The sequence below is a fragment of the Symsagittifera roscoffensis genome, chromosome 3 (genome assembly GCF_963678635.1).
Source record: "Symsagittifera roscoffensis chromosome 3, txSymRosc1.1, whole genome shotgun sequence".
In the NCBI taxonomy this organism is placed as follows: Eukaryota; Metazoa; Xenacoelomorpha; order Acoela; family Convolutidae; genus Symsagittifera; species Symsagittifera roscoffensis.
Genome location: NC_087064.1, coordinates 43,366,299 through 43,393,177, shown reverse-complemented (window position 1 = coordinate 43,393,177; position 26,879 = coordinate 43,366,299). Strand labels below are relative to the sequence as shown.

Sequence of the window (26,879 nt, the reverse complement as noted above, 5' to 3'; positions counted from 1 at the left end):
ATAATTGGCGCGGCGTCAAACTGTTTCGGGCTATTCAGACATTTTGCTTTACTAGTCGTTCTTACCACGAGAAAGAAATTGAAACCAACATAATCTTTATCATAGCCTAATGAATCAACCGGATAAGTCCGAGGGTATGGTTTTCAGATGGGGATAGGCTGACTAACCCTAAAATCTTAGGGTACATTCGGCGCCAATATGTACTAATTTTGATCAAAATTGTCCAAAATGTTAAAATTTTTTGGCCTGTTTTTTTTTAATTTGCCTGCGGCGGAGACAAATTAGTCAAAACTGGGTCTTTATAGTGATTTGGGAGAGCTCAGAAAATCAATTTTGTCGACACCTAAAAAAGCCGTCAAAACTTTCTAAATTTTTGTGAAAGTCTACCCCTTCTCGAGAAAATCCTATTCGACCCCTGCGTGTGAGATATTTAAGAGTTATTGAATAGATGGAAAACAAATTATGACCAAAAAAATCATTTTTTTTCGAGTTTTAAAACATTGCTGTCAATAACAATTATACTCTTTTTATTATATGCTTCAAAAAAGCGACTTTACTTATAGCTATTCGTAAAGTATCTCTAGCTTTCGTAACTCTTTTACGCACAAAAATTTATTTACGTCACTAACCTTTTGATAAACAAATAAAACTTTTCTCTTAAGTTTTTTTATCAACCATATACAAATTAGACCACAATACATGACAGAAACAAACTACTGCTCTCAGCCAAAGTTCGTTACTCTCTGTTAAAAGAGAACCATTTTGATTTGGATCAAGATCTACAAACAAAAGTCTGTGGGCATGGGCTCAAAAATAGGGAAGCCTAAAAACGGTGAGCTAAAGTTTACCTTGCTGTCCAAACCATCACCAGAGAGATTCTAGACTCAAAAACTATTGCTTAACGAAAAACACTAGGTTTGTATAAGGTTTTTTTTTCAGAGGAGAGACAACATGATCCGAAGTTCGGAGGTCCAATTAAAGACAGGTTAGATACAGATAAAAAATTTTAACTGAATACTTGATGTGTTCATTTGAAATTAGCCCTCTATAGTATTTGAACCTAATTCACTCAACAAATGAGCTATGTGATCATCCATTCATAATACTTTGCAAAAGGAATTTTTAAGAAAAAAGTGAGGTTTTGAACTGATGAGACTTTTCAAATATAGCAAACTTGACAAAATTGTAGTGTTTTCCTTTGCTCACATTATAGAGGGTGTACCGACGTCATCTGCCTGCTGATATTCTTCGCAGCAGTCTTCCTGTATGTCATTGTCAGCACTGTTGGTAGGTTCATTTAAATTTAATCTCCAACCTCCATTTTATTATTGCAGCTGATTATGATTAAAATTAGGTGTTTGTGTTTTGTAGCTTTCTACTATGGCAGCCCGCTGATGTTGATACTTCCCAAGGACTCGGATGGGAATGCGTGTGGGTTCGACAACAGAGAACGCATCGCACTCGGGCAAGTAATTGTCAGCACTACCTTTCAAAAGTTTCTACTTATGCGTTTCTTGGCTTAGGCTTTTATTGAGGCAGTTTTCCCAGATGTAAATTTTGTATACCAGAACCCGTTATTATTTTAGTTTTTGATATTCTGTCAAGATTCAACAATCTAACATTGTTCTGGTGAAAACTCGTAGAAATGATCATTTTAAAATTTCTAACGAACTCGAGGTGTAATAGTAACAAAAAAAAACGTTATTAAGTGGACGGGCCGGGGAGCTTAAAGTGTGCCGTGGCAAGTGTAGCAAATAAGCTGATGACAAAACTTCCAATTGTGAACTACAGCTTAATATATTGACCTTTTATTGCTTCAATCATTATTAAAGCGTATGTTTTAACTTGTAGGGTGGACATGACTAATAAGCGGTACCTGCACATGTTCGACATCACGAAGTGTACCAACATCGCCTCCAATGCGGTCATCACGGGGGAGATTGCATGTCCTACCACTTCAGTCAGTAGAACACATTTAGAAAATCGCAAAAAGTTGGAACCGACAAAAAAATTAATTAAAAATCAAAAATCAAATGAGCTATTTCAGGAAAAGAGTGGGACAAAAATGCTACTATTTTGAATCTACAGGCCTCTTAAAGACTGGAGATAGGAGGTTACTTTTCCCAGAGAAGACAGAAGTCATTGCTAGAAAACAGTAGTTTTTTTTTTTGATTTTTCATGTCTTAACCTTGATGAAAAAATTCTTTAAAAAATGCCAACTTATTGATGAAATCTTCCTTGACTCAAAACACATCACTATAACCAACAAAAGTTAGTAAAAACTAAGCAATTCATTGAGAAATTAGTAAATTTAAATATAATTTTGAAATCAAACTTGTTAATAAAGAAAAAGTAATTGATTTGTAAAAAGAACCTGAGCCCGTCTGAAAAATTGAGCCCGTATAAATAAAAAATACTTGTGAAAACCCAAAATAAAACAAAAGTCGCCAGCAAAAACTTATTCTGCTTGGATTCAAACCCACTTAGATATAAAATATTCATCAATTTAAATCTTTCTTCAGTTGAAATTAGAACTTACCTGAGCTAGAAAAAAGCTATTCGCCTTCTCAAATAAACCCAAAATTACCCTAGTTAACTAGAAATTGAGCCCGTCTAAAAATTATTATCATAAGAACTCATTCATCGGTTGGCAATACCCGAATAAATGAATTAACTGTCGATTTTAATCATTCTTCAGTTGGAATTAAAATTTATCATAATAATAACTCATTCTTCGATTGAAATTACGCAAACTGTAAAGAGAATTTGAGCCCGTACAAAAAATTTAGGTGCTTGGAAATATCCATCAAGAAGAAAACAAATTGGGCTACCCAAATCGATTTCGCCTTAAAACCAAATTCGCCATGAATAAATTATTCGTCAATTTAATTGATTCTACAAAAAAAATAAAAATGACCAGCCAAAAATCAAATTTTGATGAATTCTATAAGCTAAACAAACAAGCTTTCTACAAAATTTAATATGATCTTTATGACCTAAAAAAAGGATTACATGAAAATCATTGAAGTAATCACAAAGGTGAGTGGCAAACGTGAGTGGGCAACTACAACTGAAGCAACTAACCAGACTACCAACGCCAAGATGCGTGAGTTTAAAACTCTCAAAATCCCCGATGAATCCCAAAATTTGACTTTGGGATCCATTGTCACGGCTAGAAAAAGAAAGGAAACTATGCTGATTGACTCATTCCATCCTGTTGTCTAAAAAAGATAATGTGAATGAGTTTGCAATCAAACACCAGAAACAGGTTGATAATTTTACCTATAAGCTTACTCCTGGTTAGATTGTAGTGTGAGATACCTCCAATTTTAAATAATGAGGAGACATTTTTCATGGTTGAGTTATTTAAGGACTACTAAAAGGACAATAGCATTAGTAAACCAGGTTTTCAAGTTCTTAACCTCGACGCTATGATTAGAAATATCAATAACTGGAGCTTTCTATATTGGGATATGGTTCATCTTAATGATGATCATGGTGTAACTTTTTGCGCAATTGCCTTCATGCAGTTGTATGCCAGTATTCACAATATCTGCCACGATCAAAAACTGTCGAAAATTATATCAGTCGCCCTCAAAATAGCCTCACTAATCGCAACAACCACTGCTCTCGAACCCGTACTTGTCATCAAAATTTGAATAGGAAAAACAAATCACCATGTAGAGCGGGGCCATTATCCATATCAACTGAGATGATTTCATGAAGAAAGTCTAGGATTCATTTGAAACAATTCATTTGAAATAAAACAGCTAGTAATCTCTCAATTGTTGAATCAAAAATCGAATTGTACTTTTTTCCATGGGTTGCCACAATTTATTCCAATAAATTTTCTTCTGTGCCTCTCAATCGCACTGTAAATTTTAAACTAGTGCCTCTCAAGCGCACGATATGTAGCTATTACTTACCTACGTTTAATAAAATTGTTTATATATGTTTTTATATCTTACATCAACTGAACTTTGCAGCGCCTTTTCTCGATCAAAGCAAAACTTAATTAATCAAACAGGTGATATTCACCCAATTCCGAGTCCACCAACAAAATATAACAGCATCACAAAAAAAAATTTTGAACTACAAAAAATCATCAAAGTCTTACATTCAAACTGTAGAAGCTTGGCAAGGAAACGTTCAGATCTGAAAACACTTGTGAAAACATTTGGCTTAAAAATTTTCGGTTTTTCAGAAACTTGGTTCATTGAGTCAAACGATCAACTCTTGTAGACTCTAGATAGCCTAAAAACAGTACTTTTCCATGCCATAGTTCTGTGGAAGCCAGCAAAAATCAAAAAGGGGTGGGGTTATGCTTCTTATATCAAAAATACTCAATCCAAAACCACGGCAAGACCTAAACACTCTTTCTTAAAAAACTATAGAAAAACGTTTTCGAGTATATTGTATAATCCGTGCAAAGCAAATTCCTTGATGAACTAGCAAATCAATTGACTCTGCGCAACCCTACATTTTCAATTTCACTTAATGGGTGATTACAATTTGAATTATCTTAATGCAGACGAGAAAGAGTTACTAGATACAATCCTTGTTACTTACGACTTTAACAAGGTTACTAACAAAACGGTACCCACTCATTCAAAAACCCTAATTGACTTTTTTTTCGAAAGATCAGTCAAAGAAAACAAAAGCCATCCTTCAAAGCAAGCCACTTAGCTACAATTTCTATAACAGAACTAAAGCTTCCTGCTTAAATTATACCAATCGGACGCAATGCCTACGATAAACAAAACTACTCAGAAGAAGACTATAAATCACAACTTTCTAGAGTCAACAGAAAAAATGATCCAGTGTCAAGGTACAACGTTTTTATCCATAACATTTTAGTAAACACTAAAAATATGACCTTTTTTCTCTTCTAAAAATTTTCTTCGGTGAATTAGTTACCAAAAGTTTTAAAATGGCAAATCTGTTTAACTTCAAAGTTTTAACTTTAGGCTACTTTTATGATAACGTTACGACAACTCAATCATGTTTCCTCAAAGATGTCTTGAATTTGGACAACAAAAATGAGCTTTCATTCAGAGTTTTCACCAGCGCTGAGTTCAAAATAGAACTTATAGAACTCAAGTAAAAAAAATAACCGGAGCCCTGTGACATTCCAGCATGGGGACTAAGAGACGGCTGCAAGGAAAATTACCCACATATTACTTTCTTTTTCACAGACTGTCTAAAAAAATGATATCTTTCCCGACAAGCTTAAAAAGCTATTGTCACAACAATATACAAAAAAGTCTTCAAGAACTAACAGAAAACTACACAGGCCATTCACAAAAAATTTTCGAACATTTTCTTACAATCAATCAAGCGAAATTATTTTATCGCAGAACCTGCTATACAACACCCCATTCGGTTTATGAGCCTTCTATTCAACAATATATGCAATCTTTTTCTGCAGCAAAATTTTCAGAAAAACTATTGATCGCAACAAGGTTTTGGCTTGCTCATTGTTAGATCTTACCAAAACCTTCGACTCTATTGAGCATAAATTTCTATGACAAAAACCTAAATCTCTGAAGTTTTTTGAAAGTGCAATTGAAATGATAAATTCTTTCATCAGCAACAGACAACATAAAACAATTGTCGATTGCACCAAAGTGTCCCTCAGGGCACTGTTTTGAGACCCCTGATCTTCAATCTGTGTATCAACGACGTGAAGAAACATTTACATAATTCGTGCAAAGTAGTACGCTATGCAGATCACACGCTACTTGTTTGCGAAAATCAAAATGCTGATCTAGCAAAAGTTGAAACAAAAAATAATTGCAAAGGGTTATCACACTACTTTCAACGGACCTTATCATTTTCAGCCGAAACAATCGCGAGTCAATGAAAAAAAAAGCTTTCAGTTAGAAAAAATCAAAACATCCTTGAAAAAAAAGCAATGTCAAGCACCTCGGATGAATATTAGATCAATTTCTTTCGTTTCAAGAGGTAGTTAAATTGATTCTGAAAAAAGGTCTGCGGAGTTAAAATCAACCGCAATCGACCAAAAACCGTTCCCATTCAAAACTCGCCTATAAATCATGAACGCACTAGTTATAAGTCATTTTCATTAACCGGCCGTACTCGTGGGTGTAACTTAAGCAAAATATTGATGTCACTTGAAAAACAACAGAGCTGGGCCATAAAAATGCTGCGATCCTGCGAAGTTTGACTCATCGTCTGATTTAAAGTTGAAATATAATTCAATGCTTGTACCCATGTGTCTTGCTTCGAAACTAATATGCCACTCTTGGAAATTAAAAAACCAACTGCTGTTACGGACTTACTCAACAATTCAGCACAAAAACTATCATATCGACACAAATATGAGAACTAAAGTGTTATATTTCGTAGAAAGATATAACATAGAAAAATCGTTTTTTAAGCGTTCAGTAAAGATATGGAATTAGATTAAAGATGAAAACGTTAACGTTTGGGGTAGACTAACATGCAAACAAGCGAAGATCAAGTTTTAAAATGATTTTCTGTTATTATCTAAGGAAAACCCATCAGTGGCAACGTATGGTAAATTATCACCATTTGTCATATTTTTGATCGATAAAATACATGTTTAAAATTAAACCTTGTTGTTAATGTAAATTTATTTTCACTTAATTTCAACATTTGAAACTAATTTCACTTTGCATTTCAAGTGTTTTTTTTTTAATTTAATTTCAATCGATTTGAAATGTTCCAGTTTTTTGCAGCTCTCTAAAACAAAGCTTGAAAGAAGCTTGAGTCAGTTTGAATATCCACAAAAAATTACCAGCTTGCTTTCTTAGTTAACTCTATTTGTTCCAATTTTTGGCTACTTATTTACACAAGCACAGCTTGTGTTATAGTATGAACTCTCTTTTTTCCTTTCCAAGTCGCCAAAGTTTTTAAGTACAGCCAAGGCTTAGGATATGAACACATACTTTTATATTACAAATATCAATTTACAGGCATCATTGATCTGTAGCGTAGAGGTAGAGAAGGAGACCCACAACAAAATAAGAAGGTTCGAGCCGCGGCAGGGTTGGATTTTTTTAATAAACTTTTTGTATACTAGTTTAAAATCGTCCGTTCTATAAATTTAGTCATATTAGTTAGTAAATTCCTTTTTTTTTTCAAAGTGACTGGTACTGCTAATGCGTCATAATTGGCTTGCGTCACTTAAGAAGTTTTTTTCTTTCATTTTTTCCCAGTAGCGTTATCGGTCAAATTTTTGCTTTTGTATGGAAGTGCAACTTCGCCACTGTGTATAGAATTAGTTTGAGTTATCCTAAATGTCAAACTGCTTATAAAACCTTTGGATCAACTAATCTGAGAGATTGAATCAACTTAACACTTTTTTTTTGACGTCAGCAGTGGCGTGCGCAGAAATGGGAAGGGGAGGGGTGCGGTTTTTTAAAATTTTTTTGAAAAATTAGCCAATTGTTTTTTAGGTTGACCCATTTGATTTTCCGAGATCTCCCAAAGTAGTATAAGGACCCTATTTTGTGTACAATTTTCTGCGCCATAGGCAAGTTTTTCAAAAAAGGCCAAGAGTTGCGCTTTTTTCGGCGCGTACTTTGCCTCAAATTTTGGAAAAATTAAGCAAGCAAAAGGGAAAGAAAATGCATGTCATTTAGTTTCACAAATAGAGCTAAAGAAAAACAGCTAGTCCTACAGTTTTGTAAATTGACAGTTGTATGACAAGCACCTTTTTCAAAAATAGCGTTTTCTTCTACATCAACAAAAAATTTGAAAATTAAATTTGATGAATTCAAAAATGACACCTTCAATGTCCTAAGGAAAAAAAAATTTTAGATACGAAAAAGATCGAGAAAATACGATGTCACGTTTATCCGTTAAAAATGCCTGTCATACAAATTCATACTATGAAAATTGTACGATTGGCATTTTTTCCTTACAAAAAGTTGGAGAAAAACTAGCATTTTCTGTGGAAAAAAATGAGGGGAAAAACTATCTTTTTTTTTGCGAAGAAAACTGACATAATTTCTTTTTGTTTTGTAAGAAACCAGAAAAGTTTTATTTTTGTTTTGATTTAATAACCAGATAAATTGAAAGTCTGCAAACATGCAAGACGCGTTTTGCAAATAAGCTAATTTTCGAAAAAAAAGAAGCATTTTAGCCGTGCACAAAGAGTATTGCAACATTACCTTGCATGCCAAATCTCCAAATGCAATTTATTTGTAGGTTCTCGCCACTCAAACTGTTGGTTTTCTCCCATTAGAAAATCTTTTGTTATTGTGTTTAGTGCTCAACACAAAACTTAAAGCTAAACTAAAAAAATCGCTCCTTTTGTACTATTTTGAGATAACCATTTTTGGCTGACTGACCCTAAATTTTAACAGAAGGCACCTAAGGCGCCATTATATGCCAATTTTAAAGGGCGAGCGCGTGCCAAAAAAACCGCAACTCTTCTGACAAAATTTCCTAAAATGGACTTAAAAAGCTTTTTGGTTTGTTTTTTTTTACTGCCGGCGGTGCAAAAAAAGTAATTAAAACAGGGTTTTTATAGTGATTTGGGAAAGCTCACAAAATTACTGGTGGACCTAAGACCTCTTGTCGATAAAATTTGCATTTTCTTAAAAAACCAGCCATCCCCTCGAGAAAATCCTGAATCCGCTTCTGGGCAATGAAAGAAGCAATAAAAGCTTACACTGCAGCGGAAGTTTTAAAAAACTGTACACGGAAACTATATGAAATTTTGTTGATTAAGAATGGACATATAAATTCTGCGAGCGAGCGAGCACGCGCTTCTATTTGCTAGTATGAGTAACTTTGTAATGTTTTAAATAATTGAACAATTGAATAATTTTAAACTATTTTCCATAGAAGGGCGTGATGCTGGTTTTACTTTCAGATCCATCGGGTTTCACCAGCAAAAAAATTTTGTTAATAGAAAAGACAGCCCGGGGTTGAGGTCCGCGACTCATGTCCAGACTTTTGCGACAAATTTTTGGCATGTCAAGACCTTCGCGACCGAAACTTGGCATTTCCAGACTTTATCAACCACAATGATCCGTCGCGAATTTCGAGAAGTTTTAAATGATGATCTGTTTCGTAGTTGATGAACTATTCATACAAGTACTTTTGTGTGCATGTGTAGGTTTGTATGGAAGAGTGTCCGAGTAGCATGTGGTTGGGGTACTGGGAGTTGGTGAAGCAGGAGGCGGGAGCGTCAGTCGACTACACCAAGTTCATTTGCAGAAACGGAGTCAATCCTGTGAGTCAGACAAACAGAAACAATCCATATACGCTCATTTTATCACGACTAGCTTTTTAGTAAAATCACTAGGTCTAAAGTAGAATTGTAGTCATTTTTGAAATCCAAAAAACATCAATTTTTTGTGCTTGAAACCCGGTCGTGGTCTTCAAAACGGTAGTATTAATTAGAACAATTGATTGGATTAATTTAGAATAGTTTTTTTTTGTCTTATCAGGGAACTGGCCCAGGCGAGGTGTCGGACGTGAATGACTTGATCCAGACCACGTTTGGGGGTGCCGATGGACCATGTGCCTCCTACTATTTCGAGGAACAGCCACGTGAGCTCATTAAGTATCACTGAACCTCCATTTTTCAGCAAACATGGATAAAAACACTTCAAGTCAATAAATATAAGGGCTCTTCAGTTTGGCTTCTTATTTTCTCTGCCTCTAGATCTTTTTCCAGTCTCTGTAAAATGAATTAGAACTGCTGTTGTCAGGTCAAGCCTTGAACTCAATGTATATACTGCCAATTAAAGTATCTGAAGTAGTGCTTGCTTCAAAAAACTTGATAAATTTTTTAGCCACATGCAATGTGAAATGTAAAAAAAAAATTTTTTTAACCGAATTATTTGATCAAATGGATTTCCTTATTTTAAATTTGAGGATTTTTTGAGACGGCTCATTTTTAAAACCCTCATTAGTTTAACGGAAAGATGGCACCTAGAACGTTTTTGTTTCAGTTTTCAGTGCAGGTTATATTTGATGAAAGTAGAACTCTACTGGAGTCAATTCATTGTGGTTTTTATTATCGATAAATTCCACATGGAATTAAGAATTCCGTCAAAAACTGCAAAAAAGTAATAAGTAAAAAATTGTCTGATTAAATCTACCACACTGAACGCAAATGTTCCGCTGCTATCTTCAATGGCTGGTACAAAATTCTCCGTCGATCTAGATTATTTCTGCCTTTAATATTTGTATTTTTTTATTTCGACATTTGTTGTTCGGAACTTTGATGAAAGTAATGAATGGGCTCGTTTTTTATTCATGTCAAAATAGAATTTTTGAATGTTCAATTTTTTGACGGAATTTTTCCGAAATATATGAAAACTATCGCTGCCCTGAGCTGCAATATAAAAAACTGTTCCATCGTCAATTTGTTTGTTAATTTTGCGAAATTGCGGTAGTTAAGGCAAGCTACATATCGATATTAATAGTTTCTGTGGAAAGTGAGGCAATTGATCAGGAATCATCACTACATGAGTTGATCCGAGAATTGTATGTTATGATATGAGAAACTGACAAACCACTGAAGACGTCTTAAAGAACAGTCAAAACATTTATTGCTTTGCCATGATATGAGCAGTCTTGTTTCTCCGACTTCAAAGAAAGTGAGGGGTTATTTGTGCTATAAGTGGTTTCTTCGGAACAAACGTTGATATTTTACTAAATTTTGACAAAAAAGTTTTTATCAGCCGGTTGTTTTTGTTGTCTTGAGCTAAAAATTTAAAATATATTTCACCTGTGATCATTTTTTGTAAAGTTATGGGGGTTAAGGGTTACCATTTTTGCCAGTTTGAAACAATCAACGCGCGATACATTGTTTGCTTTACTCTAGTCCGTCAATCCGTCTCAGAAATTGTCCCGAATTGAAGTGAGGCGAACCATGTGTTCTATTTATTATTGTTGCGACTTTCGAAACGAAAGTAACGGAATATTTGCGCTCGGGTGGGTTTTTTTCTTCAGACAAATTTCGACTTTTTAACTAGCCATTTTTGACGGGATTTTTTCATATCATTCGAAAGCTATTGTTGTCCTGAGCTTAAATTTGAAAAGATATTATACCTGTGATCATTTTTCGTAAAATTATGGGGGTTTAAAAATAGCCATTTTAGCCAATTTGGGACAATTAACGAGCGATGTATTTCGCGCTATTACCGCGTAAGCCGGGATTTAATCCGTCTTATAAATCGTTCCAAATTGGTTCAAGGAAATTTATATACCATAATTGAATTGTTAGTATGAGCAATATCTATCACCTTGTACTTAATATGGGGTGTTATGGGATGTTTTTACAAAAAAATCTCGACTTCTTTTTTAATTTAATTTTATTTTATTATATTTAAATTTTTCATGTTATTACTGCTCCATAGACCTTTAACGACAGTCGGAAGGAACAATCAGGGCTTCGCCCTGATACGAGCAGTCTTGTTTCTCTATATTCTAAATGCATCACTTTTTACTCTACATAGCGTGTGGTGGGATAATTTTCGCAAAATACAAAATTAAAAGAAATGATCGTTTTTGTACAGTGCTGATTTAAATTAACCGGACAAAACGCGTTAAACTTGAAATTTAAAACCCGTTTTTCTCAAAATGGGTTGAGTTTAGGTGAAAACGTATAAAGACAAAGCTTGCTTGAAATTTTAACAGAATTAATATGGTGTAATTTGTTTTGCGAAATTCGGGCCCAAAATTTTATCCCACAAATGGGTCATTTTGGCGTTTCTTAGTTAGTCAAAAATTACGCCAAAAATACCCAGTCGATTACAGACATAATTATATCAAACTGAGCCCTTTACGTAGCCCAACAAACTTTATGAAGGGTATTTTCTCCAAAAAAAATTTGCAAATTGTTTGAAAATTGTTTTTAAATAAAAAATTGGTATTTTATATTGTAAAAACGACCTTTTTTGTCTATCAAACAAAAATAATTTAACTTATACAATATTTTGGAGAAAATACCCTTCATAAAGTTTGTTGGGCTACGTAAAGGGCTCAGTTTGATATAATTATGTCTGTGATCGACTGGGTATTTTTGGCGTAATTTTTGATTAACTAAGAAACGCCAAAATGACCCATTTTTTGGGTAAAACTTTGGGCACGAATTTCGCAAAACAAATTACACCATATTAATTCTGTTAAAATTTCAAGCAAGCTTTGTCTTCATACGTTTTCACCTAAACTCAACCCAATTTGAGAAAAACGGGTTTTAAATTTCAAGTTTAACGCGTTTTGTCCGGTTAATACAAATCAGCACTGTATAGTTAGGGGGTTTGAATTTGCTGATTTGACCTATAAAATCCGATAAGAAAATTCAAGTTCACCTATTTTGCGATTCGATCTGTCATCCAATTATCATGATTTCTTAAAGAGCTCTGTTGCTCCAAAAAAAAAAATTGATGAATCTGGCTGACAAAAAAAACAGTCAAGTCAACCTGCATTTTGCCTACCAAACACAACTGTTGCGCAAAAGCTGTATTAAAAAACAGTTTCAAGTGTTATGAACCCATTTTCGAATAGATTGGTGTTGTGAATGTTGTTCTCTGTGTAGTTCTACATCGTTGCTTGCCGAGCATGCTGTTTGACATCATAGACACGACAGTGGACTCGTACGAATTCATAGCTGACAATGGCACTACATACCCCCTCGGACCCCTGGACGCATCCGGGGCAGTGAGCGCCATAACTGGACCCATCATGCAAGTCATCGGAGAGTAAGTCACGGCTGAAACCCCTTTTTTCCAGCAGAACATATTAAACTCTTATAACCTCTCGTTTAAAAAAGCATGTCTAGAAATGATTACATTCAAACAATCAACAATATGGCTTAAACAGCACACCGCACCAATTATTTTGTTATTTACTAATTCGCTCCGAACAATTAAGCGAGCTGCGTTCCTGACAAGATATAGTGAGAGGATTCCGTGAGCCATTTTACATAGAAATTTGTTAACTTGTACTGAAAAATTTAATTCTTTCTACAAAAAATTCCTACAATGATTTTGAAACTTTATTTTCGTGATTTTTATGAAACACTAAGTCTGCACTCAGTCTGCTTTGTATTTGTCAAACTTTGCGAATATTCGATATAAGTTACTTGCTATTACAAAATTATTAGCTAGTTGTTCTTCTGAAGGTGAAGATGACGAACCTATCATTGTCAATTTTACAAATGTTTATTTTGATTTATTTAAGTGTCATTGTTCTTTCGTGTTTATAAACTTCTGAAGAAATGTGTTGTGAAAAATTTTCTCAACCTTTAAAAAAGTCTATTGACCCACTTTTTTGTTTCTTGTAATCAGTTTTATCGAGCATATTTCCAATTTTCAAAAAACTGTGGGTTTTCAAAAATTATCTGCTTTATTGAAATTGCTAATCACAGTTCATTTGTTTCAATGGTCTTGAATACAAACTTCTGCATAAAAAATGTGAATCTTTTCAAACTATCCTTAAGTATATCAACAAAAACAGATAAGGTATTCTGCGCATCTGTTTGTTGGTATATGAAAGACCGGCTAGTAAGCTTTATCGAAAATTGACCTCAAAAAGTTTTTTGTCGTTACTGATAATAAGGTTGGGTTTGTAACGAAACAAAACGTGGCCTTTATTAATTGGAGTTTAACAACAGTTGAAAATAGTGATCTGTGCTGTTGACATAAAAACACAGGATTTATCATACTCGCTCAATGATCAATCTGATTGGAATATCAAAATTGATACGTTTGATTCTATCATTTGCGCCAAAACTGTTCGATCCGGTTAAGTTTTGGTTGCGGAAAAGGTAGTTGCCAAAGTTTTTGATGCTAGTTCATCTAAAACGATCTCTTTTAAACGTTTTTTTAGGACATTAAGAAACATTCCAAAATGTTTTTTTTTTGTCAAATGGTTCACTAATTCTGACTACCTTGACTGAAAAAAGTTTTACTTAGTGACTTCAGATCATCTTTTTCCATTCACGATATATTTTTAGGGGTCCATACTCCAATACCAACACACTTGCTAACTCTTGTCAACTTTTTTCTGTTTTTGTGTTAAAACCTAAACTTGGGATTCCGATTTTTTTTCTGTTATTTGTTTTGCCTCAAAACTATTATCCGATAAGTCTTCCAAAAAATTTTGTATTTCATCAAATTTGTTTTTGATACTTCTGACAAAATCTGGGAAAAACCTCTTTTTTAAATTGAACCAAGGTTTTTCAAAAGTTTTAATGGCTCTAAATTTTAGAGGGTCTGAGTGTTTTTTGAATTCTCCTGATAATATAAGGCTTTTAAATTGGTAGAAAATTATCTAAAAATAAATAGTAGGCGCCTGAAGTCACGAGAAAATGTAATTTCTTATAATTGTTTTTTTTCATCAAAGACTTCATTTTTCCCTCAAATCAAGCATTAGTGCATGAAAAATTATAAAGGTGTGGTTGATAAGTGTTATGCATAGGCATACGCCCAATTTTTGAAGAACTATAATTCCCATTTTATTTTGGTAGTACAATGTATCTATTTGTTGTCCATTTGTTTAACATTCAAAAATGACCTAACGTTTTGAACCGTTTTCTGAATACCGCTAATATTTGGATGAACAAAATCATTCGGTATATCTGCTTTTCAATTCTTTGGGAGATGCATATGGGAGATGTACCAATTTTTATAAAAGTAAGGAAATCTGAGTTCACGCAAAACACAAAATAGTTTATGAAACTGAAATGTTCCATTAATGGAGATTATTTTCGTAATTTGATGGAGATTACCTTCCGTCGCATGAAAAAACGGATGGAGATTATCTACCGTCGCATGAAAAAACTGATGGAGATTACCTACCGTCGCATGAAAAAACGGAATTCAAAGGCTGTTCAAATCAGGTTATCTGTTATTTTACTCAAACACCCCAGTAATTTTAGCTTTGCAAAGAAGGTTTTTGACTATTTCAGGGTAGTGGCAGGCTTCTACACTGCCCAGGGCATCACCTATCAAATTCTGGATGACCTGGTGGACTGCTGGGAAATGATGGCAGTGTTCATGACAGTCTCCTGCTTTCTCATCGCCCTCACCATTGTCCTCATGGGCATCGTGGCCAAAATTGTCATCTGGACACTGCTCATTGTAGTCCACGTTGCACTCCTTGCAGGTATTGTGATTGTTGCAATACAAGTAGTCTAAGCCAGAATATTCACACATGAGCTGACTTATTTTCACAACTCTTTTTCCCATCATTTTAAATTGTCCTAGTTGGTGATGGGAGCCATTTGTTTAGCGAGAAATTCGTTCGAATTGAAGCATCAACTGTTAAATTGATATACGACCGAATCATTGAGGCTGAAACTTTTTTTGAAAAAATCCCCAGTGCCTTTTAAATAGCTTCCTTAGTCAAAGTATATTAAATTCCCCTCCGCATCTGAAACTGTTGCAGGAAAAACGACATAAACGCAGAGAAAGTGTTGGTTAGACTAATAATAGTTCAAGCTCAAAAAGTGAGAGTTTCCTGGTAAAATGGTGCATATTGGGTCTTCCAATCAGAATCATCCAATGGCTTGCTTTGTTTTGATTGCGCAGGTGTGTACTTCTGCTACCTGAAATATCAGGAGTTGAGGAGTGAGCAGAATGTGGCAGAGGATCCGAACAACTATAACCTGGAGGCCAACATGGAATACTACAGCAGTCTCTACCAGACATGGAGATATATTGGAATGGTGTTGGCAGCGCTGTTTGGCATCATACTCCTCCTCACCTGCTTCCTCTTCAACAGGATCCGCCTGGCCATCCAGGTCATCATCGAGGCCAGCGCGTAAGAGGCACAAATAGATATTACATCGACTGAACAAAATTTAAGCGTTTTAGAAACTCCGCTCGGAATGAAGCTCCCTGAAAAGTGTCAAGATATTTTTCAATAGTAACAAAATCAAAAACTGCATAAATAATTGGGCTTCCCTTGCCAACCCTAAGGCATTTTTGGCGCATTTTTGGCCCGTTTTTTTCAAATCTTTTTCAAAATCAATTTGCTCGACCTAAAAAAAATGGCTGACAAAATTTTCGAAACTTTTCTGAAAATCCGCCCCGCCCCCCTCGAGAAAATCTGAGATCCACCCTGATTAGCGTAATGGGTTTTCCCAAAAACATGAACACTTCAGAGATACATATATTAGAACCGATATATACATTAGAAAAGTTCATTTTGTGAAACATAATTTGTTAAAACAGTGAAAAAAAACAGTAATTTTGAGTTTTTGAACAAAATTTTAGCCAGTTTTTCTGTTGTCAGTGCTGTGCGAAGTATGCTGTGCTCCCTTACGACCAGCATCTTCCCATGGATGCTACAGCTGTGCATAATGGCCTACTTCCTGGTGCTGACAGCATACATCGCCAGTTACGAGGGGGACCCAGTGTACAACACTGGATCGAACAGCTCCAACGCCTCCATTGCTAACTCAGATGCTGGAGATCCCTGCACCCCCACTTTAACCTATGACAACGTCACTCTTAATAACGGCTCCGGACAGTTAATTGCATCCGTGAGTCCACCAAGACCAATTTTATTAATAATCATAATAAACTCGTTTTCAAGTAGGGAACAGACTCGAATTTTATTTAAACAACTCATAATGATTAAAAAATTATTGTCTGGAAGAACACCAAAAATGCCAATTCAATTAGCCTTCTAATTGAATTATCTCATGTGGTTTCGTCAATTTAACTCTTTCACTTTCATTCAAAACTCCACAGTGAATACTTTCTACAATGGTCAACTGCAGCTTCAGCTTCCTGTCAGATTATCCAGCACAGATAATATTAACAATTGGGACACAAGAAAGAACTGCTCATTGTCTGACGTCTCGTGAGCTCATTTTAAATGAAAAAAGACGCAATGATCTCAAAAACTGTTTCTCCTCGCTCCAATAATGATTATAGTTTGTTCATTACGTTTGCGAATAAATAATTTATTACAAATTGGTTGCTAACTATCGTAATAATTCACGTTTCACCTGCGAAAAATTTGGCTCGATGATGGATTAGTTTTTGGAGCTTCGTGATTTTAATTATGCTTCTGGCTTTTGTTCTAGCTTTTTAAACCTTTTTCAAGTCTCCGTTCGTAGGATGGTGACAAAGTGTTTCGAACTGATTGGAAGTTTGTTGTTCCGACCATTGAAAATGGGGAGGAACTTTGTACTCGGGTGTGTTATTGTTTTTTTTAGTTTTTGTTTTCCACGCATAATCAGGTACCACAAATAATGATCGGATTGGGTTGAGTGATATGTCATATTTAAACCTTTCAGTCGCAGTAATTTTTTTGTTTTTGTTTTTGTTTTTCTTGTTATTTGTCTTCAAAAATTGTTACAATGACTGACGAAAATGCTCTTTTTTTGCTCAGATTCCTTTATCACACTACGACAAGCCGAAAAAACTACACTATTTGAAAAAAAATTTGGTTGTAATTTTTATGACTGGTCGGAACATTCTGCGCTATTTGCGCAGTAACCGGCTATCTTTGTTTTAGACTGGCAACTGCTACTTCCAGACATATGTAGGCCAGGACAAGCTCAACTACGTGCACGCCTACAACATCTTCATGTGTCTGTGGCTGCTCAACTTCGTCGATGCCATCGGCCAGTGCACTCTGGCTGGGGGCTATGCCGACTATTACTGGAGCAGAGGCAAAGCAGGACAGCTCTCCACTTTCTTCTCCCTCTTCAGGGTGCTAAGGCCAGTCTTTTTTATCACCAACTTTGCTTCATTCCCACAATGTGTAACAACCACAAAACAGGTGTAGTTATAAAGTCTTTAAGATTGTTCAGGACTGCCTTGTTTAAATCTTTGAAAATCTGGAGCGGGAAGGGCTCGAATTATCGGTCAGTGATCTAGGTTTGAATTTTATCTACGCTGGTCTAACTTGTTCATCAGATGTTATTTTGGTTATTTTGTTGCACCTGGTTTTAGAACTGTCTGAGTTGTGACTGCTGCAATTCTTGTTTAAAAAGTACTCTAGCTACTTTGCTCAAAAACCTATATTTATTGTTTTGAGTGAATGAATTTTTACAACTTAGACCACTCAAGCCGCGCCAATTGAGATAAGTCAAAAAATTTGCTCCAAAAAATCAATAAATATAAGAAATGTGAAAAATAGAGTTTGCCCTTTTAACTTCCCAACTTTCAGTAATTTCAGACGAAAGATAATAAGGAAAAAACATTGACGCCTGAAATTTGTTGCAGATATCACATTGGTTCTATGGCGTTTGGATCCTTCATCATCGCTGTGGTCCAGTTCATCAGGCTGATCCTGGAGTACCTGGACAGAAAACTGAAGAAGAAGAAGAACCTGCCGGCCAAAATAGTTCTCTGGTCAGTTTTGATAAACACTATTTTTTGATCAGCAAAGATTTAGAATCATGAAAACCTTTTTGAGAAGTTACTGAGCTTTGATGGATTATCCTGGCTCACAACAGTTTCTACCCCATCCGTGTTTTTGTTTGGTCTTGTGGAACAGGGCATAACCTTTGAGTAACCATGAGATCATGTTAAGATTCCTGGAGGTTTCAGAGACAATGGCACCTGAATTTAGATGTTATCTCGCTACGTTCCATGAACCCAGACCCTGGCTTGGGAGTGAGTGAGGCGTTAATTACCGACCCAGGAAAACAGCAAAAAAATGCACACGAATTCTCGAAATGAGAACCCAGGACCTAGGTTGAAAAAAAAAATGCTTAACATACAATTTCATAGACTAAAAAATATTTTTTTTTGAAAATGAAAAAAAAAACAGCTTTTCCATATTATGAAATCGTTCAACAGACATTTTTTTAAACAAGAGAATTGTATGACAAGAATACTTTCCATATTGTTTTTTTGTTTCGCTTTCTAATTGTATTTTTCCCTATAAGAGAAAAACCAACAGTATAAACGGCATCAAAACTGGAAATTATTCTACGTAATAATAACTGAATCATTAGATTTTCTCATGTTATTATAACAAAAAAATGCAATTTTTTCGATATGTCTACGAGGCCTCTATTTTAAATAATACTATCTAAAACTGATAAATACAAACTCTGCCGTCCGAATTTTCATTGTGACTCTTGATTCTTTTATGTAACAAGAATGTGCGTGGACTCTTGAAATGAAAAGTTCCCGTGATAATTTTTTTGAAAACGTTGTTTTTTTTTGTGTGTAAAACTGCTTTAGCGACTAAAACTAAAGTGAGAACTAAAAACTCTAATTGAAGTATGAACTGTAAATGGGTTCCACAACAGGTTAAAACAGATTAGACTCCGAACCAACATAGGAGTTGCTATTTTTCTGTGATGGTTGCTGTTTTGGGTTCCACGAAGAAATAACTAAAATACTATAATGCTCAAATCCTCTCCAAAAGCAGCAAATCCGCTACAAAATTTGCGGAATCTGGAATATTTTGTGGAATACAAAAATAAGTTTGCCCCGCATAACCCTGTTTGCGGAATCCGCTACAAACCAAGCTCACCTACTAATTCGGTGGTTATAATCAGCCTTGATTGTTAGTGATGTTCTCTGTTTTAGTATGTGCAAGTGCTTCTTCTGGTGCTTCGAGAAGTTTATCAAATTCATCAGCAAGAATGCATACATCCTCGTGAGTGCTTAATACATAACATAACACTAGTCTTTTTTATACTGTGGAATATACACGCCTCAATCTATTCTGATTGTTTTGGTTAAAGTCTTAATTGCTCCGAAGTTCGAAGAAAAAGAAAAAGTGGTGCTGTGGTCGTGTTTTAAAATAATTATTTTTGGCGGATTTTTCATACCATCTGAAAAGCATTGCTGTCTTGAGCCCAAATTTAAATCAATGTTTTAACAGTGATTGTTTTTGGTAAAGTTATAAGATTTATAGACTGACAATTTGGCTAACTTGGGACAATTAACGCTCGATATGTTTCGCGCTAGCCGCACATGAGCTCCATGGATAAAAGTCGATTATACTGTTATTTTAATGTCAGTCGTCATGAAATTTACGAATAAACCTTTATAAAAGGTTGAAAATGGGTTATAATGTTACTAATTTTACAACAACAAAATTCATTTTAAATTCATTATAATCAATTATAATTTATTATAATATTATTTTTGAACTTAATCAGGACAGTGCAAATAATTTTTGTTGATTTAAGAATTTGAGATTTGTTGTTGCAATACAGTCGTTGAATTATTTCAAGTTGAATCAAGTTATAAAAAAAGAAAATTTAAGCTTTTTTTCTAAACTTTCTCATTATAATTTTCCTCTATTTTCGTATTCATCTTTTTAGTTTTTTTTAGATTTTTTGTTAGTTTGAGGAATAAAACTTTGCGAAAAGTCTAAAAGTGTGAGTAGGTTTTGAATTTGAAGTAAGCTGTGGGTAATGCAAAATCAGCTGCAGTTTGAAGAAAATTAGGAAAAAAGTCATACTGGATACAATCTACTATAATCCATTGCAGTGGATTTAAATTAGCTAACTTATAAATGATTTAAACACACTAAATATTTGAAATATGATTGATTATAACTGATTGCCTATCAAATTTTTACTCTAATCGAATATAATGGTAAATCTTGTAGATACGAATATCGATTGTAATCAATTATCCATGGAATCTCATCGCAGGTATAAACGCGTAAGTGGCGATTTTATCCGGCTTAGAAATCGTTCCAATTGAATTGAGGCATGCTATTGATTCTAATTTTTGCCGTATTTTTTTTTGAAAATTTCATCGTCATCGTTTTTTAACACTACTCCATAGACCTTAAAGAGCATTCGGACCACTTAGAGCGTCCCCTTGATACCGGGAGTCTTGTTTCTTTTTATAAAGTAATTTATTTCAGACTTGAAGCTTTGTGATACGTGATTTTTTAAAGCATTCCCGAACGCGTTTTTTTAATAATAACAGACCACCGATAGCTTTCAGGCAAGTTTGGTTACCACATTTAAAGCGAAAAAAAATCCAAAAAATGCATATGATCAATTACTGTAGCACTAAATTTGTTAATTGGTTTGTTCAGATTGCAATCTATGGTCGAAACTTCTGTTTCTCTGCAATGGACGCCTTCTTTCTCATCCTGCGCAATGCAGTGCGGGTTGCAGTCGTCAACGGCATCACCGCATTCCTCATATTTGTCTCGAAAATGGCACTCACAGCTTCAATGGGTCAGCCTCATTTTTTAATATCTCAATTATTTAGGAGGGGAGTGGCGGTGAAGTGATAACGTCTCCACCGTCAAGCGAAAGGTCGGATCTTCGAGGACCACCAAGAACCGTGTTCGTTACTTGAAAGTGTGGCAACAATACCCAGCCAGAAAACAAAACAACCAAAAACATTGCATGTAGATCTTAACCAGGGGCAAAACAGCGGTTAACTGTGAGAGCTGAACAGTTCGTATGTTGGTTCTTTCCATTGTGAATAAATTGTCTTAAGATTAAGCAGTTTTATCCGTGTTTGTCTAAACAAAAAACTAACAGTTTTCAAACGTTTTTTTTTTCATAAATGAAAGAATAACGATGGGAAGAATTTTGCAGCAAAAATTGTCACTGGTGAGCTTTGGGAAAAAAACGTTTGGTATGCATTTTTTGTACATTGGCTAAATAACGTAGGAAAATTAGTAGGAATGCCTATAAGAACTGGAAAATATTTTTGTTTGCATGAAGTTTTGCGCCCCATTGTTCAAAAAAGAGACCACCTGATTTTTCATTGAAAATAAATAAATTCAGAGTGGAAAAATTACAATCGGTAAATTTCAGCAGAGTACCATATATCATAATCAAATCTGTCTTTACTCTGCTATGAAGTGTTCTGTTTTTTTTTGTGCATCAGTATTTGCATCGTTCCTGTTCTTCTCTGGTCACATCACTGCAGTGAACGAGTGGGTGCCAGACCTCAATTACTACTTCATACCCATCATTGTTAGTCAACATCCGATTTCAACAACTCAATTTTTTTGTAGAAATTAATTTTAAAGAAATCACTATTCAAAAAATCAATTTTCAAGAAATCAGTTTTCAAGAAATCAGTTTCAAAAAATCAATTTTCAAGAAATCAGTTTTCAAGAGATCAGTTTTTAAGGAATCAGTTTTCAAGAATTCAGTTTTCAAGAAATCAATTTTCAAGAAATCAAATTCAAAAAATCAATTTTCAAGAAATCAGTTTTCAAGAAATCAGTTTTTAAGGAAATAGTTTTGAAGAATTCAGTTTTCAAGAAATCAATTTTCAAGAAATCAGTTTTCAAGAAATCAATTTTCAAGAAATGAGTTTTCAACAAATCAGTTTTCAAGAATTCAATTTTCAAGAAATTAGTTTTCAAGAAGTCAGTTTTCAAGAAATCAGTTTTCAAGAAAACGGTTTTCAAGAAATCAATTTTCAAAAAACCTGTTATCAAGAATTCAATTTTCAAGAAATCAGTTTTCAAGAAATCAGTTTTCAAGAAATCAATTTTCAAGAAATCAGTTATCAGGAAATCAGTTTTCAAGAAACCAATTTCAAGAAATCAGTTTTCAAAAAATCAGTTTTCAAGAAATCAGTTGGCAAAATATCAGTTTTCAAAAAATTTCAAGAAATCAGTTTTCAAGAAATCAGTTTTCAGGAAATCAGTTTACAAGAGGTCAGTTATTAAGAAATCAGTTTTCAAGAAATCAATTTTCAAGAAATCAGTTATCAGGAAATCAGTTTTCAAGAAATCAATTTTCAAGAAATCAGTTTTCAAGAAATCAGTTTTCAAAAAATCAGTTTTCAAGAAATCAGTTGGCAAAATATCAGTTTTCGAAATTTTTCAAGAAATCAGTTTTCAAGAAATCAGTTTTCAGGAAATCAGTTTACAAGAGGTCAGTTATTAAGAAATCAATTTTCAAGAAATCAGTTTTCAAGAAATCAGTTTTCAAGAAGTCAATTTTCAAGAAATCAGTTTTCAAGAAATCAATATCCAAGAAACCAGTTATCAAGAAATCATTTTTCAAGAAATCAGTTTTCAAAAAATCTTTTTTCAAGAAATCAGTTTTCAAAAAACCAGTTTTCAGAAATCAGTTTTCAAAAAATCAGTTTTCAAGAAATCAGTTTTCAAGAAATCAATTTTCAAGAAATCAGTTGTCAAAAAATCAGTTTTCTAATATTTTCAAGAAATCAGTTTCCAAGAAATCAGTTTTCAATAAATCTGTTTTCAAGAAATCAGTTTTCAAGAAATCAGTTTTCAAGAAATCAGTTTTCAAGAAATAATTTTTAAGAATATCAGTTTTCAAGAAGTCAGTTTTCAAGAAATCAGTTTTCAAGAAATCAGTTTTCAAGAAGTCAGTTATTAGGAAATCAGTTTTCAAGGAATCAGTTTTCAAGATATCAATTTCCAAGAAATCTGTTTCCAAGAAATCAGTTTTCAAGAAGTCAGTTTTCAAGAAATCAATTTTCAAGAAATCAGTTGGCAAAAAAATCAGTTTTCAAAAATTTTCAAGAAATCAGTTTTCAAGAAATCAATTTTCAAGAAATCAGTTTTCAAGAAACCAGTTTACGAGTGGTCAGTTATTAAGAAATCAGTTTTCAAGATATCTATTTTCAAGAAATCAGTTTTCAAGAAATCAGTTTTCAAGAAATCAATTTTCAAGGAATCAGTTTTCAAGAAATCAATTTTCAAGAAACTAGTTATCAAGAAATCAGTTTTGAAGATATTAATTTTCCTGAAATCATTTTTCAAGAAATCAGTTTTCAAGAAATCAGTTTTCAATAAATCAGTTTTCAAGAAATCAGTTTTCAAGAAATCAGTTTTCAAGAAATCATTTTTCAAGGAGTCAGTTATTAAGAAAGCAGTTTTCAAGGAATCAGTTTTCAAGATATCGATTTTCAAGAAATCAGTTTTCAAGAAATCAGTTTGCAAGAAATCAGTTTTCAAGAAATCAATTTTCAAGAAATCAGTTTTCAAGAAATCAGTTTTCAAGAAACCAATTTTCAAGAAATCAGTTATCAAGAAATCAGTTTTCAAGAAATCAGTTTTCAAGAAATCAGTTTTCAAGAAATCAGTTTTCAAAAAACTAGTTTTCAAGAAACCAGTTTTCAAGAAATCGGTTTTCAAGAAATCAGTTTTCAAGAAATCAATTTTCAAGTAATCAGTTGGGAAAAAATCAGTTTTCAAGAAATCAGTTTTCAAGAAAACAATTTTCAAGAAATCAATTTTCAAGAAACTAGTTTTCGAGAAATCAGCTTTCAAGAAGTCGGTTATTAAGAAAATCGCTTTTTAACCATTCACAGGTTACAATTTATAAAAACCAAAGTTAGGTCATGCCTGCAGAATGTTCCCAATGGGGTTCTCAAAGAGCTCGTCCAGGGGCCTGACCTTGAAAATATATATAAAAAAGAGAGTCAAGCATAATCTCAATGCCCAATCTCGCTCGGCGAAGAGATAAGAGACTATTCATTTAACTCACTGTGATTGATCTTTGAACAAAACTGAAGGGCGTTCGAACCAAACAGTGTTCGTGAACAGTTTTTATTTCATTAAAATGCGTTTCAGGTGATCGGAGTGATGACTTACATTGTGGCTTCCATATTCCTGGACACATATGACATGGCGGTAGATACCATCTTTCTATGTGTCTGTAAGTTATACACAAACTAAGCAAGGATAGCCGGTGCCGGTTACTGTGCAAGTGGTACAGAATGTTCCGACCATTGTCTTAGTAAAGTGTCGTTTTTTTTCGGCGTGGTGTGATAAAAGGAGCTGAATAAAAAACTAGAGATTAGGCATACTCGCCAGTCATAGTAAAATAAGCAAACTGAGAAAAAAAGGAGCTAAAAACTCAAAAAACAGGTTACTTGAGTAAAACTAAATTTTAATTTTTGATATAAGCTATTGTTAGCTTTTAAATAATTAAAATAAGCTAGTGGAAGCCTGCTCCCTCGCTTTATTCGCACGAACAAAGACGAAAAACCAAAAATGTCAAAACCAAATTTTTCTCAATAGTGGGAATTTTTTTTGAAAATTTTTTTTGTCGTTCAAACCACGACTGTAAGGGTTTTAATATGATGTAATTCTCTCCGATGATTATTTGTGGTACCTGATTTTGCCTGGAAAAAAAACACACCCGAGTACAAAGTTCCTACCCATTTTTCAATTGGTCGCAACAAAAAAGCCCAATGCTAGTATGGTTGGGCTTCTCAGTTTGCTTCAAAAAGTTTCAAAAACGTTTTTGATGATAGTTTTTGTGCTTCTTAGTTTTTCTCCAAATTTTTTTTTTAATTTGGCTTTTCATACCATTTTTTGTTAGTACTGATTCATGTTTGTTTGTTTGTTTGTTTGTTTCCAGTAGAAGACATGGAGCGGAACGACGGCTCCCCTGAGAAGCCCTACCACATGAGTGATTCCCTCATGAGCATCCTGGGCAAGAAGAACGATTTCAAGTAGAAACCAAATCGGGAAACCAAATTTTGACAATCAATCCTATCACTTCTTTTGGATGCTAATTTTGTTTATAGTTGTACAACCATGTCAATATACAAATCAAAACGCACAGCAGAAGCTATTCGACCTACAAGGATTAATTTATAAATAAAATGAATCATATAATCTCGAAAATAAAAAAAAATCATTTAATTTGTGAATTCTTCCAAACGGAAAGATTCTGTGCACAGATTATTTCCCTGTATATTAGGCATAAGTAATTGAAACGTATCAGTTTCCAATTTATTAGGACTTCATAAACTCAGTAAACCAACAAATAATTGTGGCTTCTGCGATTCGCACAGGATCTATGAAAGGATATCCAGCCGGTCTAAACATTTTTCGTTTCTTTGTTTCCCCACATTTCAGATTGATTTTTTTTATTGTGCGAAGCTTTTCTTTTTGCATTTCAATGTCGTTTTTTTTGTGTCTGGATTTTTCGTGTGTTAGCAAGCACTGAAGTTTTACGGATCATAATCGATTATATTATGTTTTCATTTTCAGTCTCCACAAAAAATAGACTATAAATGATTCAAAGGGATTATAATCCTGTAAAATGAGACTTGTAAAATTGTAAAATGAGACTTGTTTTGGATAAAAAAAAATCATTTTTCCTCTACAGTTTTTTATTTTTTATTTTTCTTAGTTTCTTGTGTTTTTTTCCAACTTCTTCCCAATTTACATGCCTCAATCCCTCCTTGTCTCCCCCATCCCACGTTAAATTCCCCATCCCACGTTAAATCACACGGTAACGGGGCTATAAGGGTGTGTGTGTGTCTGTGTGTGTGTGAGTGTGTGTGTGTGTGTGAGTGTGTGTGTAAGTTAAGTGCACAAACAAAGACGAAAAACCAAAAAATTTAAAACCCAATTTTTCTCAATAGTGGGAATTTTTTTTTGAAAATTTTTATTGTCGTTCAAACCACGACTGTAAGGGTTTTAATATGATATAACTCTCTCCGATGATTATTTTGTGGTACCTAATTTTGCCTGGAAAAAAACACACCCGAGTGTAACCTGTGACTATGTAAGTGTCTCTATACAGGCTCAGAAACAAGCCCAATATAATCTAATAACTTCCCAATAGATTTGAAAAGACAAGCGGAATTTAAGAAATAAAGCAATAGAGACACCTTGTAGAGATGTCAGTCGGAGGAAATTGAAATTATCCACTCGAAGCATCTGATAAACTTTAAGAAATCTGATTTCAAAATTTTAGTGGTGTTCTAGCGAAAATTATAACAGAATCAAGGAGTAAAGTTGTGACATTTTAGTAAAAATCTGTACAATTTCATAAAGGAAATTGCTTAACTTTTTTTTGCAAGTACTCTTAAGCTTTTTTCCAAAACAAATTTTTCAAGTAATCTGGAAATCAATACTTTACGCAAAACCTGCATATTGCATTACAACTGCGGAACCAAAGTTTTTTTTTACCGTAAACAGTTTTTCCCACAAATCTGTTCGAAATTGAACTAGTTTGGAAC

The 26,879-nt window shown here is 34.0% G+C and overlaps 1 protein-coding gene across 1 annotated transcript; it reads left to right on the top strand.

Annotated features, from left to right (window-relative positions):
* The first annotated feature begins 620 nt into the window (after positions 1–620).
* LOC134842302 (choline transporter-like protein 2) lies at positions 621–25,876 on the top strand. Its single transcript, XM_063858575.1, has 18 exons — positions 621–832; positions 940–985; positions 1,214–1,287; positions 1,372–1,465; positions 1,852–1,960; positions 9,113–9,229; positions 9,447–9,549; positions 12,548–12,710; positions 14,921–15,117; positions 15,543–15,774; positions 16,249–16,498; positions 17,482–17,687; positions 18,195–18,323; positions 19,515–19,584; positions 20,989–21,133; positions 21,798–21,886; positions 24,472–24,556; positions 25,265–25,876. The coding sequence occupies exons 1-18, from the start codon at positions 802–804 to the stop codon at positions 25,360–25,362; spliced, it is 2,238 nt and encodes a 745-aa protein (XP_063714645.1). The 5' UTR covers positions 621–801; the 3' UTR covers positions 25,363–25,876.
* The last annotated feature ends 1,003 nt before the right edge of the window (positions 25,877–26,879 follow it).

Bases quoted from the DNA above. Each gene is read 5' to 3' on its own strand.
- LOC134842302 (XM_063858575.1), top strand. From the start codon at position 802: ATGGGCTCAAAAATAGGGAAGCCTAAAAACG. The intron at 986-1,213 runs GTTAGATACAGA...CTCACATTATAG, and splicing joins GGAGGTCCAATTAAAGACAG to AGGGTGTACCGACGTCATCT. The intron at 21,887-24,471 runs GTTAGTCAACAT...AATGCGTTTCAG, and splicing joins ACTACTTCATACCCATCATT to GTGATCGGAGTGATGACTTA.